Source organism: Onychomys torridus, chromosome 9 (genome assembly GCF_903995425.1).
Source record: "Onychomys torridus chromosome 9, mOncTor1.1, whole genome shotgun sequence".
In the NCBI taxonomy this organism is placed as follows: domain Eukaryota; kingdom Metazoa; phylum Chordata; class Mammalia; order Rodentia; family Cricetidae; genus Onychomys; species Onychomys torridus.
In genome coordinates this window covers 38,965,395-38,981,716 of record NC_050451.1, presented here as the reverse complement: position 1 = coordinate 38,981,716, position 16,322 = coordinate 38,965,395, and the positions used below count along the sequence as shown (strand labels likewise).

At 47.9% G+C, this 16,322-nt stretch overlaps 1 protein-coding gene and 1 non-coding gene across 10 annotated transcripts; one reads left to right on the top strand and one right to left on the bottom strand.

Moving 5' to 3' along the window:
- Positions 1-1,361: 1,361 nt before the first annotated feature.
- Otx2 (orthodenticle homeobox 2) lies at positions 1,362-10,960 on the top strand. Of its 9 annotated transcripts, none has more exons than XM_036199851.1 (5): positions 1,362-1,643; positions 1,832-1,910; positions 6,382-6,597; positions 7,530-7,705; positions 9,338-10,960. In XM_036199851.1, the coding sequence occupies exons 3-5, from the start codon at positions 6,501-6,503 to the stop codon at positions 9,956-9,958; spliced, it is 894 nt and encodes a 297-aa protein (XP_036055744.1). In that variant the 5' UTR covers positions 1,362-1,643; positions 1,832-1,910; positions 6,382-6,500; the 3' UTR covers positions 9,959-10,960. The 9 variants fall into 9 exon arrangements, with proteins under 9 accessions (XP_036055744.1, XP_036055749.1, XP_036055745.1 ...); XM_036199856.1 differs by having other exon boundaries at positions 1,367-1,643; positions 7,554-7,705; XM_036199852.1 differs by lacking the exon at positions 1,362-1,643 and having other exon boundaries at positions 1,775-1,910.
- A 4,985-nt stretch (positions 10,961-15,945) lies between these two features.
- On the bottom strand, positions 15,946-16,049 carry LOC118591646. Its single transcript, XR_004945952.1, has one exon. It is a non-coding gene; the product is annotated as a U6 spliceosomal RNA (small nuclear RNA).
- Between the last annotated feature and the right edge of the window lie 273 nt (positions 16,050-16,322).

Here is a 16,322-nt window from a genome sequence, read left to right as displayed (position 1 = left end):
TGCTGCGGCAGCGGAGTGACCAGCCCCAGGCCGAGCCGGAGTCGAGCCTAGCCGGGCTGCCGAGAGCTTGCAGCCTCGTGCGCACTCCCGTAATTCGCTAATTGCTGTAAATCCCAAGGACGGCCACATTTGATTACACATACAGTATAAGAACCAACAACAAAGCGACGAATTAATTACCGACTTCATTAACATAGGTCCCCAAATTAAAGGCAACGAGCTGTTTCTTTGGGCCCACTAGCAGTGGTTAGCAGTGGTGTCGGCGGTGATTGAGGTGGTAAGGGGGTGGTGGGTGTTTTGGTTGGTTTTGTTTTTTTGTTTTGTTTTGTTTTTTGTTTTCCTTCGGCGTTGGGAGTTGTGAGGGAAAAGCTGTCCTCTCCCGCCACTCCCACGCTTACCCTCCATTCACACACACTCGGCAATTGCATTTGCGCCCCCCCCCCCCCCCCCAATACTCGGTCCAATCTCTTTCTGCTCTTCTAGAAAACTCAGATCCTAGTGAAAGCTGTCGTCTGGGTCCTCGATCTGGACCTGACAAGTTGAGCTGGTTTCCTGGTCCTGATGCATCCCAGCTCCCGGGTAACAGCCTCAGGCTTGGGCGGCTCCATCCCTGATAGCTCCAGGGCCTGCAGCACCAGGAATTTGTTCTTAGGCAGAAACTGTTTCCACAGGGGCTTTTGCCACCCTACACTCACGCCGGAGAGATTTGAGACAGCCCCTCCTTGGCCCACAACCAGCCCGGGGGTAAATTTGGGATTCCGCGGATTTTTTGTTGTTTTGTTTTGTTTTTTTTCTATCTTGCTCTGGGCTTCTCACATTGACAAATCTTGAGCGGAAACCCAAAGCTCTGAGACCAGGAGTTATTTGTTAAGCGGTTGAAGAACAGCGAGGACGCTGAGGTTTTCAGATAATGAGTTCACAGCCTTGTGAATTTATCTCCGTCTTTACTGCAGGTCCACAGCTCAGTCCCGGCTCTCTTCCTTCCCCATCTTTTCTCTCAGCGCCGTCTGGCCCTGTTTAAGGGGACATAGTTGTGTTCTTAAGTGTGAACCTGGGTTTGAGTTCTGCCTCTGCCTCACACATTCTTTACTAGGGTTGGAATAATAATAATAAAAAAAAAAAACCAGTTATCCCCCTTCCCACCCTTGTCAAGCTTTGATTTAAATATTTTCATTTTCCTGTCTTATGTTGTTTTGGTGTCCTTTCCTTAAAATAAAAACAAAAGAGAGGATAAGAAAGGGGTGGAAAGGAAGAAGACCGAAGGGGAGGCCTTCCTGTCCATCATTTTAATTATACAATTAGTTCACATGCTCCGTCCCATAATGTATATTTTAAGCTCAGCCCAGTGTTTTTAAGAACATTCTGGTAGTGTCGGAGGTCTGGATTTGATGCCTGCTCTTCCCCCGTGCAGCAGCGGCCTGTTTTCCTCCCCCTGTTGTGTGTTTTTATTATTTTCCCTCTGGCTTAGATGTGTCAATCATTCTCTCCCTGCCATTGGTTGGAGAGTTTGCGTCAAAAAGTTGCCAGAGAGGCGCTTTCTCAGCAAATCTCCCTGAGAGCGGAACCTTCCTCAGCTCCAACTCAGCCTCCACTGTTATTAAAAATAAAAATCGCTAGAGCAGCTCGGTCGCCACATCTACTTTGTATGTATCGTAGACGGACACACGCTTGTTTACAACTCTGGCCACTTCATTTTCTGTTCTCTAAAAAAGATTTTTTTTCCTTTTCTTTTTTTTTTTTTTTTTTTTTTTTTTTTTTTGCTTATGTTTGACTTTTTATGGAAGGGTGAAGACTACAAGGTTTTTAACTGAATCCTCTTGATTTCTTTTAGGATAGCTGGCTATTGGAAATTTTGAAGGATAATTTGATTTTTTTTTTTTCCTTTTCTAACCATCCAATGCGGCTGTAAGGTAAGTGTCCGTCTGTCTTGTCTATGGCGACATCTTTGTGTTCCCCACTCTGCAGTGACCCCCGCGTCTCCAATAGACGTTCTCATGCAACTCTGTGGACGTGGACGTTCCTCTGGGGCTGATGTATTTTTTTTTCCTAGTGAAAATTTTCAGGCGAAATAATGACCATTAGGAAAATATGACGATCTGTAGAAGAGGGCGGGAGTGGGAGGGAGCGAGAGCGCGTGCTCTGGGGGGTCGCCGCTGCGGCGGAACGTCGTGGAAATCCTACGAGTCTAATCTGGGGGATTGGGGAGGGGTTTTGTTCTTATTGCCCACGCGATTCATGGCTTCTCCTCGCGAGCTCTGTATTTTGGCCCCTAGGTTTAACTGGAGTCCTTAGGCGTGATCCCAAGGACGATTTTAGAGTCTTGACAAAATGATGCTTGTGCACGTACCTAGGTTGGTAAATTCAAACAATGATTATAAAGTGGGCGCTTCCCAAGGCCGGTGCGCAGGAAGCCTGGCTCCTGGGTCATTCGGCCCGGACCGAGCGGGCTGCCTCTCGAGCCCCCCAGTCGGCAACCGGAGCGGAAATCCCAGCGGATAACCGAGGAGGCGGGCGCGCGGGCGTCTGGATACTCGCGCGCTGCCTGGTCTCTCCTTTTCGTCCTCTCTGCCCTAGCCTAGAGCAGATGTACCCTGCGCCTCTTTTCAAAGCTTCTAGGGCTCTCCAATCCCTTACTTCAGGCCTTCCCGATCCCCAGGGGTGCAGCTTCCCCACCCCCGGCACTGCACACGGTGGTCGCGGTCCCCGGGACAGATTCCCAGGCCGAGGCCGCTAGTTAGCCCGGGTTTTAAATGCGACTTTGCCCGGGATGGCTCAGGGCGCGCGCGCGCCACAGCCTCCGCGCGCACCTGGGGCGGTCAAAAGTGGGGGGCGAGCGCCTGGCTGCTCCGGGTCTGCGAGCCCGGAATCCCTCCTCTGGGACTCGGACTCCTCCGTCGTTCCGGGTCTGGGGTAGGTAGCATCGTGGGCCGCTGCGCGCTCAGGAACTGCCTTCCCAGGCTCGGGGACAATGGTGTGTCGAGGGTCAAGGCCGGCCTCTACTCTGGGCCTGCCGAGGAGGAACCCTCGGAAGGTCCTCGCTGCTAACGCCCGGCCTGGGCGACGACGGGTCGCGCGGCAGACTCTGAAGAAGTGGCCGTGTTGTTGTGTTCAAGTGACTATTGAAAAACCAGTGTCCGATTTCACGGCACGTTTTTCTGGAAACCCTAGAGCCCCGATCCAAGTTCGTGCTTTTACAGAGCTTCTCCGGTGTGCGGAGAGAGAAGGCCCAGCCGCGTGGACCTGCGGTGGTACACCACTTGGGGAGGGGATCCGGAGAGGAGTTGCTCTTCCCTTGAAACTGTGTCCCCCATCTCTGAGCTTTGGGGGGCCAGCTCACCTCGGGACTTTTTTCCGGTCGCCAAAAGTTACTAGCACAAGAGTGGAGTTGAGGAAACTCCTCCCCTCAAGTAAGGTAGACATACATCCAGGCCTCTCCTTCCCAACCTAGCATCGGGGCTTCTCCGAACTATAATTAATAGTCAAGACCAACCCTTTTGGCACATTTCTTTCTCACTCCCTCGCTCGCGGGTGGTGGAGTTGATGATTCCCCGAGGCCAGAAACTTTCAACTCGAGTTAGCGGGGCAGAGGCCGGCGCCGGCTGTTTTTCCAAGTGCCCGAGTACCTCTTTTCTTTCTTCCTTCCCTCTGGCTCCCGGTCCTCTTCCCTGCCGCAGGCCAGTCGCCAGTCCACGTAGTTTTGTTTCCTCGCCATCATGCAGAAAATTAATCAGCCAGGACGAGAAGCAGAGCAGAGCACGACGGCCTGTAATTAAGGGACGTGTGCTCCTCGGATTATCTCGTTAGTTTATCAAGAAAACATTTATTATAATTAATTCTCGGACGAGGTAATTATTATTGAGCGAGGACACAGCAACTGGTAGATGGGCTTCTTGGAGGGGAAAAAAAAAAAAAACGAGGGGGGTTTGGAGGGGGGAAGCGACAGATTGCACGAATTGACCGTTAGATATAAGGCTGCACAGGCAGTGGAGAGGGACCTTGGGCCTCAGGGCTGCTGGGCTGCGGGGCTGCAGGGCAGGGACGCTGGACCCAGTCGCTTGCACCTGGAAGTGAGGGCACTCGGAACTCGCCACGCTACCGCCGTTTCCTCCTAGGTAGGAGCTCTCAGTAGCCACCTCGTCTCGCGGTCACATAAAGCCTTAAGTCTTCGAAAGGGCGTCCCCAGGCCCACACCCCCTTTGCACTGAGATGGGTGGAATCCTTACCCCGGCTGTGAAAGTTAGGTGGAAGGGCCCTCAGCTGTCTTCCGGCCGTGTTTATTATCTGGGCTGGCAGTGGAGAGGTCCCCGTGGTTTGGGTTTTGGATTTCTCTCTCTCTCTCTCTCTCTCTCTCTCTCTCTTTTTTTTTTCCTCAGGAGGAAAGGTGAAAATAGGTTACCCTGAGATTTTGACCCATTTTGGCTCTCCAAGAAGGATCTCACCCCATATTTTCTATTACTGCTCTTTACGGTGGAACATGCTGCGTTTAACAAATGCATTTCTAATAGGGAGAAAGCAGGACTACTAACTACATTGCCTCATCTTAACATCAGATATGATTTTAGGTTCCTGTATAACAGTTCAGAACTTTTCAAGGGGGTAAGAATATATTTTCAAAGAACTCCACTTTAGAGGCTGTCTAAATAAGCAATGACTGTGTATTTTAAACAGTGTTACTTTCACAGCCCCAAATAGCTGAATCTTGGGAGAAGGAATACAGGACATAAAGTGCTCTTTGTGAGATCATTTAGTTTTACTAGTTAATAATCCAGTTCTTTAAAGGGGACATTTTAAAAATCACATCTTAAGGGTGGGAAAACATGGCCTGTGCTGTAAATTTTAAATCAGGAAGAAGTCACCGTTGTCGAGTTCTATTTGAGAAACTTTTGCCTTGGTCTTTTTAAGCAAGGTAGATATGAAATTCTACAGTCCTTAATTTCACTAATAAAATTTCATCGTGAAGTTGAAAGAAAACTCACAATCTTGTATCCGCCCTTTTGAGGAAGTTTCTAAGAGTGTCAAAGTTTCCAGGCAGAGGTCTTGGCATGACAGATGCCGAATTTTGGAAAAATAAGAGCCAGCCTTGAATGCTGTCTGCTTATGTTAACATAGCTCTGGGGGCGGGGGCCCAGCAAAGGAACATAAATAACTTTTCCTTTTCTTCCCCCAAGCTCTTGTCCTTACGTAATTATGGGAATTTGGAAGGTAGAGAGAAATCCCACTACTTTCATGCCTTTGAATGTTTATCTGCTTCCAACCTAAAATGTGGGAAATTCCGGCAGTTCAGTTAGCAGCAATCTGGTGAAGCCTCTGAGAATCTGAGAACCTTAAGTCTCCAAAACTCTGCCTCCCCCAGGATCTGCAGCCTCCTCATCAGAATCAACATGGAAGCAGCTTGCTCTGCTCTAGGGATGCACCCCTTCCCACTTGCAAAATGTGGGGGTCTGCCGTTTTTTTTCTGATTGGTGGGATTCTAACTTTACTTCGACATTTCTGGCAAGCCCTGTGCTAATCTTAAAGACTTTTTTTTTTTTTTTTTTTTTAGTATGTTTAAATTAAATATTTGATGGGTGTCGCTTAAAAGTTAAATACTTGTTTGTTTAGCTATAGCTCTTTAGACACATATAATCAAGGTCCTACAAAACCCTAATAAATCTGTTACTTACCTCGAAATCTAATTATCCAGACTACTAATTAGGTGAAAATGATTACTGGAAATGACTTCAAATGTGGAATAATAGTGGTTGGGCAGTTTTCTCAAGTTTGTTCTCAGCAAGTTGGTATTTTAAATGTTAATGCATTTACATTTTAGGTGCACAGCAGTAGAAAGTGGTAATAAAAAAAAAGCTAAAATAATTAAAAATCTCTGCCAGGGGAAGGCAACAGTCTGGGAAGAGGTAGATTTCTTGAATTGTTTCTTTGTTTCTCACCAATGGGCTTTGTTATCAGCATTATTTATTTAGCCAAAGAGTTCTTTGTCTCTGCAAATGGCCCCAATCAAGTTTTGTTTGAGACAATTAGCTAGTGCCAGCCAATGAGTCCTATGCAAATGTTGGGATAGGAATGTACTGTGTGCATTTGGAGGCGTGGGGTTTTGTTCTTGGGGAAGGCGGATTGTAATTGCTTTCCTCGGGTCTTTTTTTTTTTTTTTTAAGTTTAGGGTGGGGGTGGGGAAGACAGGTTTATCTGGTCTCGTTCCATCCCCTCTAGTTTTGGAGCTGCTGGGGGTTGGGGGGACGGCGGGGGGCGCATCTGTAACTCCTTTAAAAGCCTGTGTCGAGCGTCGCCCTGGCTCTTTTGTAGTTCGTGATGGAGCGAGGAGGAAGCTGCTCCCGCAGAAGCAGTAAACCAGCCCCTCTGTTCGTTTGTTTGCTTTGCTCTTAGTTCCATCACTCCAAACCCACCCACCAAGGACCCTGACCCTGTCCACTCCAGGAGACTCGAGACCGTCCGGCTGGGTCCCCCCAATTTGGGCCGACTTTGCGCCTCCAAACAACCTTAGCATGATGTCTTATCTAAAGCAACCGCCTTACGCAGTCAATGGGCTGAGTCTGACCACTTCGGGTATGGACTTGCTGCATCCCTCCGTGGGCTACCCGGGTAAGTGACTCCTGCGCCATTTCCCACGCTCGCCCCTCAGGAGGTTGGAGGTTGGAGGGCTCACTGTCCTCACTCAAGCTCCAGACGGGGTCCCCACTGTGTTTTCCTTGTCACGAAGCAGCCACTGGGCATTTACTGACCCAGGAGGGAACAACAGGTTGGGAGGAGACGTGTCACACCGCTCCATTCTTGTGGCTTGGGGACACTCATTGGGCAGGGTCGTGGAAGGTTGTTGACCTTGTCATTTGACCATGCTCTAGCTTAGTCTCCACGCCCAATTCCTAGTTAGTACCACCCTGGAAGTAACCGAATTTTCTCCTCTACTGTTCCCTGTAGCTCTCCCGGCCTTGCCTGGGGCTTCCAAGGCCTGGGGCTTCCGGTACCTCCAGGCCCTGTCCCTTTAATCCTTCAAGGTGTGACTTCCCTCCAGGTGCTAGGAACTTTCATTCCCCGCCTCCCCGCCCCTCCCCCCGCAACATCTCCCCCTTACCAAATACTCATAAAAGTCTGAACTATTGTCACATTTTAAAGATGCAAGAACAAAGATCCTTGCGGTGCTAAACTACCGTGGGAATTGGCTCCGTGTCCGCGGCGTCATTTCGAGCCTTTGGTCACTTCAGAGCCTCTAACTTCACTAGCCAGGCTTTTCAGCTGATAGTGTGGTCTGGCGGTTGTTTCTTGTTTGTTTGTCTCGAGAATTGGGCGTGGGGGTGGGAATTGTCTTTACTCGGTTTATTTTGTTAGCTCTCCAAGTGATGCTCTGTAGTCTGCCGGGGCGGGGCGGGGTTGGGGTGGTGGTGGTGGTGGTGGTGGTGTGTGGTGGAGGTTCTGTAGGGGGTGGAATTCCTTGGTAGGAACACGGTGGGAGGTGGGGGAGTTGTGGACCGAGGAAAAAAGTCCTGTGACTGAGAAACTGCTCCCCCACCCTAAAGGGCCCTGGGCTTCTTGTCCTGCAGCCACCCCCCGGAAACAGCGGCGGGAAAGGACTACGTTCACCAGGGCACAACTCGACGTTTTGGAAGCTCTGTTTGCCAAGACCCGGTACCCAGACATCTTTATGCGGGAGGAGGTGGCGCTGAAAATCAACTTGCCCGAGTCCAGGGTACAGGTAGGGCAGATGTAGACTCACTGTTTTTCCTAATCCTCTCTCAAGTTTGGTGTATACCGACTCTTGTCTTGAACCAAAGAAGGGCTTGAAATTCTAACTATTCAGGAGCCTCTGAACCATTCTCCATTTGCTCTCTGTCCCTACTTAACCCTCATGAACCAGGGTCTTCTGGCCTGGTTGCAAGGTTAGAGTAGCAATTGGGCTGCAGACACAAAGCCCTAGAGCCCTTGGGTCTCAGAGTCCCTGCCTGTTGGAGAGCCAGTGGAGGGCAAATTTCAAGGATAGTCACGTGGTCCTTGTGTGAGCATCCTCTTTGTGAACTTTGTGTGGGAAACAGGGTGTGGAGTCTAGCTCCCAGACAGTCCAAAAAAAAAAAATTTTTTTTTTATTTATTTTTTATTTTTTTAAAGCACATGAAGAAATGGAGCAAATGACTTTCTCAGGGCCATACCTACTTTAGCGACAGGGTCAGAAATGGTGCTGTCACCAAATATGTTGACACAATAAATGGTGTGGGGTTGGCTAATTGAGGACAGAACCATTTTCTAGCTCTGTCATTTAACTGACAAAATTGTATATTCTTAACATCTGTAAAGACACTTCCCTTTCTTGATCTAGTTTCCTCCACATTTTACCCTGAAAAGGAGAAAATCAACTCCCTTTTGACTGGAGAGCAAGCCCCCATGTGGAGCTCTTTGGCATTTGACACCTCACCTACACACACACACACACACACACACACACACACACACACACACACACGACACTATCCTTTGGGTAGAACATGTTTTTGTAAGTGCAGAGGCAGGCAGATTTCTTTGAGTTCCAGGCAAGTTCCAGGACAGTCAGCTCTATGAAGAGACCCTGTTTAAACACACACACCAGCTCCCCCACCAAAGGACTTGTAGCTAAGACAAATACCAGTAGTTTGTATCATAAGTTTCTGCATTGCAGAAGATGTACAAAGAGAATTTTCAGAGTGGCAGGCAGAGTTTTAAGTTAACAAGCCAGTGAATCAGTGTAGCAAATGGAGTATGCTGTGCATGAATCTGAAGGCACAAACTTGAGTCCTAAAGACTCGTACTGAGGTCTGTCTGTCTTTGAGCTCAAAGCAGAAGCCACACAAGTCATTTCATTCACTACAAAGCGTCCTTCAGCAGACAGTGGCTCAGATCTCCTCTCCACGGGAGCATGTCTTCTTGGAGATTTCTTTTATGAGTCCAGGAGGGACAAAACGTTAGGTCGTGGAACCAGCCTCCATATAAGCTGTTGCTTCCTGGACAGTGCAGCGTACACTGGTGGTATGCAGCAACAGAATGTTTCCTTCTAAAAGACATAGATAGAGGTCATTCCCAAATATAATGTGGTCTCTCTCTATGTGTAGTGGAAATAAAACAGGAAAGCAAGGTAGAGAAGTTTTAGCTTATAATGAGAGTGATTATCTTACACTTTCTTGTTGTGAATTTGTGTGTAAGGTGGATTTTCCTAATTGGGAAGAGATGGAGGTGGAAGAGCCCTGTGAATTGTCTCTAGCCGCAAAATTGTTTGGTCATTTGGCTATGCAATCTGTGACCACTCTAGCCCTGATGGAGTTATTACAATCACGTTAAAGAAGTTTCTCCCCCTTTCAAGGTGTGGTTTAAAAACCGAAGAGCTAAGTGCCGCCAGCAACAGCAGCAACAACAGAATGGAGGTCAAAATAAAGTGAGACCTGCCAAGAAGAAGACCTCTCCAGCTCGGGAAGTGAGTTCAGAGAGTGGAACAAGTGGCCAGTTCACTCCCCCCTCTAGTACCTCAGTCCCAACCATTTCGAGCAGCAGTGCTCCCGTGTCTATCTGGAGCCCAGCTTCCATCTCCCCTCTGTCAGACCCCTTGTCCACCTCCTCCTCCTGCATGCAGAGGTCCTATCCTATGACCTATACTCAGGCTTCAGGTTATAGTCAAGGATATGCTGGCTCAACTTCCTACTTTGGGGGCATGGACTGTGGATCTTATCTGACCCCTATGCATCACCAGCTTCCTGGACCAGGGGCCACACTCAGTCCCATGGGTACCAATGCAGTTACCAGCCATCTCAATCAGTCCCCAGCTTCTCTTTCCACCCAGGGATATGGAGCTTCAAGCTTGGGTTTTAACTCAACCACTGATTGCTTGGATTATAAGGACCAAACTGCCTCTTGGAAGCTTAACTTCAATGCTGACTGCTTGGATTATAAAGATCAGACATCCTCATGGAAATTCCAGGTTTTGTGAAGACCTGTAGAACCTATTTTTGTGGGTGATTTTTAAATATACTGGGCTGGACATTCCAGTTTTAGCCAGGCATTGGTTAAAAGAGTTAGATGGGATGATGCTCAGACTCCTGATCAAAGTTCCAGAGAGGCATAGAAGGAAAATGAAAATGAAGGGCCTTAGAGGGGCCTATATCAACCAGCAACCTGAAATGGACAAACCAATCTTAAGATTCTGTCATAGCTCTAGATCATTGGTTTTCTGATTTGCAAATGATTGATTCAATATATTCTAGTCACATGCAACCAAACACCACTCAAAATAAAAATCAAACAAAACTAAGTTGTGAGGGAAGGTCATACCCTTCAAAGCAGAGGTGACCCGGTGTTTTAGCCAATCCTTGGTTGAATCTTAGGAATGGACAGTGTTCCAAGCTCATTCACGTTCCATGACCAACTGGTAGTTGGCACTGAAAAACTTTTCAGGGCTGTGTGAATTGTGCGACTGATTGTCCTAGATGCACTACTTTATTTAAAAAAAAAATAATGTTCATAAGGAGTCAATATGTAGTTTAAGAGACAATCAGTGTGTGTCTTATATAAATGGTACATCTGTGGTTTTTAATCTGTGCTAGACTTCAGAACTGTGATCTCCTGTTATTGTATGCAACCTTGAACTCCACCTATGCAGGGGTTCTTCTGTGATTAAATAGGTTATAATTATAAGCAAAATTCAGAGCAACTGAATACTGATCTAGAAAGACTACCTGTGTGTGGCTGGAGGTGAGCTGCCCTGCTGTCTCTGGCAAGGATCGAGGAGAAGCAAAAGGACCCTGATTCATCCGTAATTTTATGTTGGTAAGCCTGGCAGTAAAAAGACATTGATCAATTGCTCTGACCCTGATGAATTTTAAACTGAGATCATTTATGCTTGCAGATGTTAACTGGAAGTTATATATGCATAAACCCTTTCTTCCTGGATTTGGCAGATATGTATAATTATATTAAAATGGTTCTAGCACAACACTGGGTCCAGTTTAATTTTATACCATTACTTACGAATGGAAAGCCAATCTTCATCCTCACCTTGCCAAAATGTTTATTGTAAGGCAGAGAAGCAATTAGTGATTTTGCTCCTTGTGTCTTTACTTTTCCTTCGGCTAATGGAAATGAATGAACAAGTTATGAATGGCAGTGATTTGGAAACTTCTGCGACTTCCTCAGGACTGCTCCAAATTGAAGTTACTTCTCCCAGTCAGCCATTAGCACCCTTGCCTCCCCTGCCTCCCCTGCACAAGCTTGAATCCCTTGTTAGGCACTTTCTTAGCATGCTTTTTAAATAGATCAGTGTGTGTGTGTGTGTGTGTGTGTGTGTGTGTGTGTGTGCGTGTGCATGTTAGGGGAAAACTGGAGTATTTCAGAAAGTGAGAATGGCGAGAATTTCTTGTTTCAGTTCTAAGGGCATTTTTTTTTTTCTTAAAAAAAAAAAAAAGCTGAGGTAAACGTGAGAGGAGGGAGTGTAATCAGAATCTGAAAGCAATTCAGGCAGAAATGATTTCCGAACAAAAGAGTTTCAGAAAACTTTAAAAACCTATAATTTCAGTAGTTGAACATAAGGCATCCTGGTGTGTGTGTGTGTGTGTGTGTGTGTGTGTGTGTGTGTGTGCTGGGGAAAGGGAAGAGTCCCTTTTTTGGTTGTAGGAGTTACTAGAAAAGGCAAATGGCCAATGGTTGGTGCTCCTCGGGTAAAAAAAAAAAGCTATTCAATTTCATCTTCAATTCAATGACTCTTGATTGTAGCACTGTAAATGAAGGTTAGCAGTCGTAACCATGTTGTTTCCTGGCTATTTAATTGCCTATCTCTGCCTGTGCTCTTGAACCCCTTCTAATCTTGGCCTAATGGGTAAAACTGTTTTACCGCTAAATAAAATGCAATACTTTATAGCCATCACCAACTGCAGACCTGGATGGCTAGATCCTCCTGGACCAGGAGGTAATTCACATCTACTGTAGTCTTCCCTGAAGTGACAGTGGGCCCCAGGGTCTTTACTTTGCCCTAGGTCTAGTTCTAGGTTTTTGTTTTTTGTTTTTTGTTTTTGTTTTTGAATCCTGCACGTCTTTTCCTGCAGTCGTAAAGTAACTCCTAAATAACCATTTTCTCACATTGCCTTTGGTTTTCAGGAAACCTAAGCAAGGACAGGGCAAGTTCCTTAAAAACAAGAGTATCTGGCAAGCTTAGGGCTACTCAGCAAATGACTTGGTTTCTTCAGGGTCTGAAAACGAAGTTAAAGGAGGTCTGGAAAATCGCTATTTTTCGTCACCTGCACAACTTCGTTTAACTGAGACCACACTGTTCAATTGCTTTGAATGGACGCCCAAAGTAGAAAGCACTTCCCACGATCAAAGGCGAAGGGGAGGGGGTGGGAAGCTAGCATTGGCTGAAAGACATCTGAGTTCGGATCGCCACTCCTAATCAAGACTGGATTTAATGAAGTTAATAAGTCCCATACTGGCTGATAGTTGGTACGACTGGGGGTCGCTAAACCGGAAGCGAGCCGGTAATAAAAGCTTCCTTTGGGAAGGCAGAGGTGAGATGTAGAGACCATGTGGCTTTACAAAGATCTGTTGCACCGAACCTTTATCGTTTCTACAAAGTTGCCTGGCTCTTTGGATTTAACCTTGGGAGTGTTCCCTTCATAGATAAGAAGAGAAATTCAATCAAGCCAATCAAGTTCCGGCTTTTGAAACCTCCAGGTTTAGAAAATGGTCAGTTCCCTCCACTCTTCCCGGTTCCTTCTAATCTCACCTCTTCTGTGTCTGTGTGTGTCCCTGCCCACCCACCCCTCCACTCAAATATCCGGAAAGAACAGCTGCGGAAGCCGGGCATAACTTCGAGAAACAGCCTGGTGCCCAGGGCTCTTTTTCCTAAATCTGTTGGCCAACTGTGGCTTGCTAGGAAAATCGTCCCAGCTGTGCCGGGGCAGCTGAGTTGGGCCAGAGGTCGCAGGCAGTAGCTCCTGGGCTGCACTCAGCCCTGCCGATGGAGTTCCCGCAAGGTCCAGGACCTGGCCTGAGACTAGCAGGTCCCTTCAGCCTAGTCCCAAGACCTGTTGGAGCACGAGGCGTCCCGGCCAGGACCAGGGGGTGCATGACCCCGCCCTGCCACGCTCGCAGCCACTGAGCCCGCGTCGGCGCGGGTGTCTTTGCGACCTTTCAGGCCTAGCAGAGTTCAGGGATCAAGGGTTTGGAAAACGAGTTGGGAGGCAAGGGTCCTCTGTGCAAGCCGCCTGAAGCATGCAAGAAGCCGGTGAGCGGCGTCCATACGTCTGAGCGCTGCTGATGCGGGCCAGGAGGAGACGACCGCTTTCCTGGGCTCTGGGATCCGGGGTTTCGCTGCAGGCGACCTGGGAGGAGACAGCTGCTCCCGGAAGCTTGGGGAAGGGGGTCACTCAGCTTGAGGGCTCCTGTAGCGCCTCAGACCGGGACGCCCAGCCGGGCCTGCCCTTGGGGACTTTCAAGGACAGCCAGGTAGTGAATATACCGAGTTCAGGCCCTCTGTTGGGAGCCAGGTACTGACTCGGGAGCTTGAGAAACTCGCTTATCCCCCTTACTGCCGCCCACCCCCCCCCATTTCGTTTCCCTGCGAGCGTCCTTGGTTTTGGTTTGGGATCCGACGCGGCAGCTCAGAGGGTCAGAAGCAAGTTCTGGAATGGGGAAGCAGCTCCTTTAGGTGTCCCGGGAGTCGCCAGGTTGCCAAATCGTCCCATTCCAGTACCTGCAGTGCAGAGGCCTCACACAAGTGCGGGTCTCCATTTAATCAAAAGCCGCCAGCCGGGCCAACACCACTACACAAGTTCGAAGCCCGGAACCTCACGCCTGGTGGGAAACTCGCTATTGTTACTAAGACAACGATGTAACCCAAAATCAGGTACGCCCTATGTTAGGTGGAGTCTCTTGCATACAGAGTTGTGTTTTAATCATGCAAAAGACGCACACAAAGAAGCCGGGCAGGTAACCGATTCATCCCGTACAAATAGAAGTAGAAAACAGGATGGGAAGACGCTGGGTTCTAGTGGTCCATGACCAGTGCCTGAATTCTTGGCTTCCTCCTAAATTATTAGGAAGGACAGCAACCTTTTCTCTTTGTGCCTCTGTCACGACATCTGCACACTCATATCTGCGAGCTCTAAGCACTCCTATTTTTCTTTTCTGATCCTCCCTCACCCTGTCAGCGCAGGTTGCTCTGATAAACCTAATTCTCCAGAAACGCCATTTCCGTCCTTGGGTTGGTGGAGCGTTTATAAAAGACAGAAGACTGTCTGCTCCAGCGATGGGGACAGCAAAACCCCTAACAAGAGCTACCCCGGTATTTTGGGGGATTGAACTGCACAGATTATAGGGTTCGTCTCAGACAGAATTAACATTGCGTGTGAAGCTGTAGTACACCGGTGTTTTGAGACACATTGTGTGGAATTGCTTGGAGCTTCTCTTTCCAATTGCTTGCTAATAGCCACGTGACTTGTGTTTTTAAGAAATGTTCTATGCTCAGTTCGAGCAGGATGTATACATTATTTGGAAAAGGTGAGTTTTTCTGATGGCAGCGTTCAGAAGGAAACGGAAGTAGGAAACTTGTGTATGGATAGGAAGTGGCTGGGGAGGAGGAAGCAGGCAATGCATTTGAAAGGCCCTCTGCTATGCAACAGCCCCGCAGCCAAAGGAGGTCCCTCCCAAATGCTAAAGAGAATCAGCCAGACTTCCCCTCCTGCCAGCACTATGCTTTATGTTTAAAAACCAACGGGCTGTTGACCACAAACAAACAATAAGCAGACTCAAATAAAGGAGCCCTCCCAGGTCCAATCCATTTAGTCAAAGAAGACCGTAGGTGCCAGGGCTGCCGCACCTTCATCAGGGGAAGGGAACATCAAAATTTGTTATTCTCTTAGAGCAAAAGTCTAGCAACATGGGGTCTAGGAGTTACTTTTATTCCTCAACCTCCTCCACCCTTTACCTCCAATTCTTAGAAGAAACAGTGTTTTGAAGAAAACAAATAAACAAGCTGAATGAAAAAGAATCCCTGTAGCAGACATAATGGTAAGCTGGTAAGGTTTGAATTGACCCAGGTTGGCTCCAGGAGGAAAAGGGATGTTCCTGAATCAGATGGAATAAATCCCTGGCCACCCTCACGTGACCCAGTGCCAATCTTAACTCATCTATTTGCAAGGATGGAAAAAGGGCTTTCCTATTGAGGATTCCTTAGTCTACTTGGTAGCCCTGGGGGCCATTTCCAGGCTGAGGGCTTCCTTAAAAACAAGGTGCCCGTTCCCAGCAGGCATTTGGTGGCTGGTTACTTCCACCACCACCACCACCTTGGCTAGCTCATGAAGGGACCAAAAACACTGCTGTCTGTGAGTCCTTGTTCCCATATCCTCAGGTCAACACTGGAGGATAGGTACTTAGAGACAGGTATTGGGTCCATTAATGCCCTCCTTGAGGCCCCATCCCAATCTCACAACCTTAACCTCCAGAAGCCTTAGAGTACATTACGACCAGATGATCAAAACTTGGAGTTATTAAAATGTTTCCAGAACCACTAGTCACATTTTAGGATCATGAACCATTAATAAAAATCTCCTTAACATTCAAATGGCTGTAAAACGTGTTGATAGCGGATTACTGGGGCCTAATGGGCGTTATGTGATAGATAACATGGTCTCATGGTCTCAAATAGTGAGGTTGGGGAATGGGTGTCTGACCACAGTTACTCGATTATCAGCTTACAGCAGCTAAATCTTTTTTTTTTTTTTTTTTTTTTTTTTTTTAACTTGCAATGCTCTTAAGAAAAGGCATTGTTCCCAGCAAAGCCTGGGAATTGTGTTCATCATTTAACCTCTGGACAACCGAGTACTGTTCTGGAAAGAGGAAGAGGAAAAAACCCTGACTGTGGGCATAAGGTCACCTTCAGATGTTCAGAGGTGGGTTCTGAGCCACTGTCCCTCACTTCCCTGGCCTTTTAATATGGGACACTTCATGGATTTGCGTCTCATCCTTGCACAGGGGCCACACTAATCTCTGTATAGTTCCAGTTTTAGTATATGTGCTCCTAAAGCGAGCAACCTTTCCCTGGTCTTAATGGAGCTCTACCTGAAAGGCTGTGGTTTGGGAAGTTCCGGGCGCTTGCTGGGGCCAGGGGGAAATACCCCGCGGTGGGTGTCCAGCTGGAAAAGACGGCTAGCTCCCTCCCAAGGCTCTCCAGAGGGCGGAGGGGGCGCCTTTGAGCACTGCTGACATCGCCAAAGATCTGATGGAAGAGACTCGAAGGAGTGGGTTCCGACAGGGGTTTGGGGGGAGTATTTGGCAAAAGCACCGCTTTCTCTTTCTCCCCTCCC

Bases quoted from the DNA above. Each gene is read 5' to 3' on its own strand.
- Otx2 (XM_036199849.1), top strand. From the start codon at position 2,751: ATGCGACTTTGCCCGGGATGGCTCAGGGCGCGCGCGCGCCACAGCCTC. The intron at 2,911-6,381 runs GTAGGTAGCATC...CTTTGCTCTTAG, and splicing joins TCCGTCGTTCCGGGTCTGGG to TTCCATCACTCCAAACCCAC. The intron at 6,598-7,529 runs GTAAGTGACTCC...CCCACCCTAAAG, and splicing joins TCCCTCCGTGGGCTACCCGG to GGCCCTGGGCTTCTTGTCCT.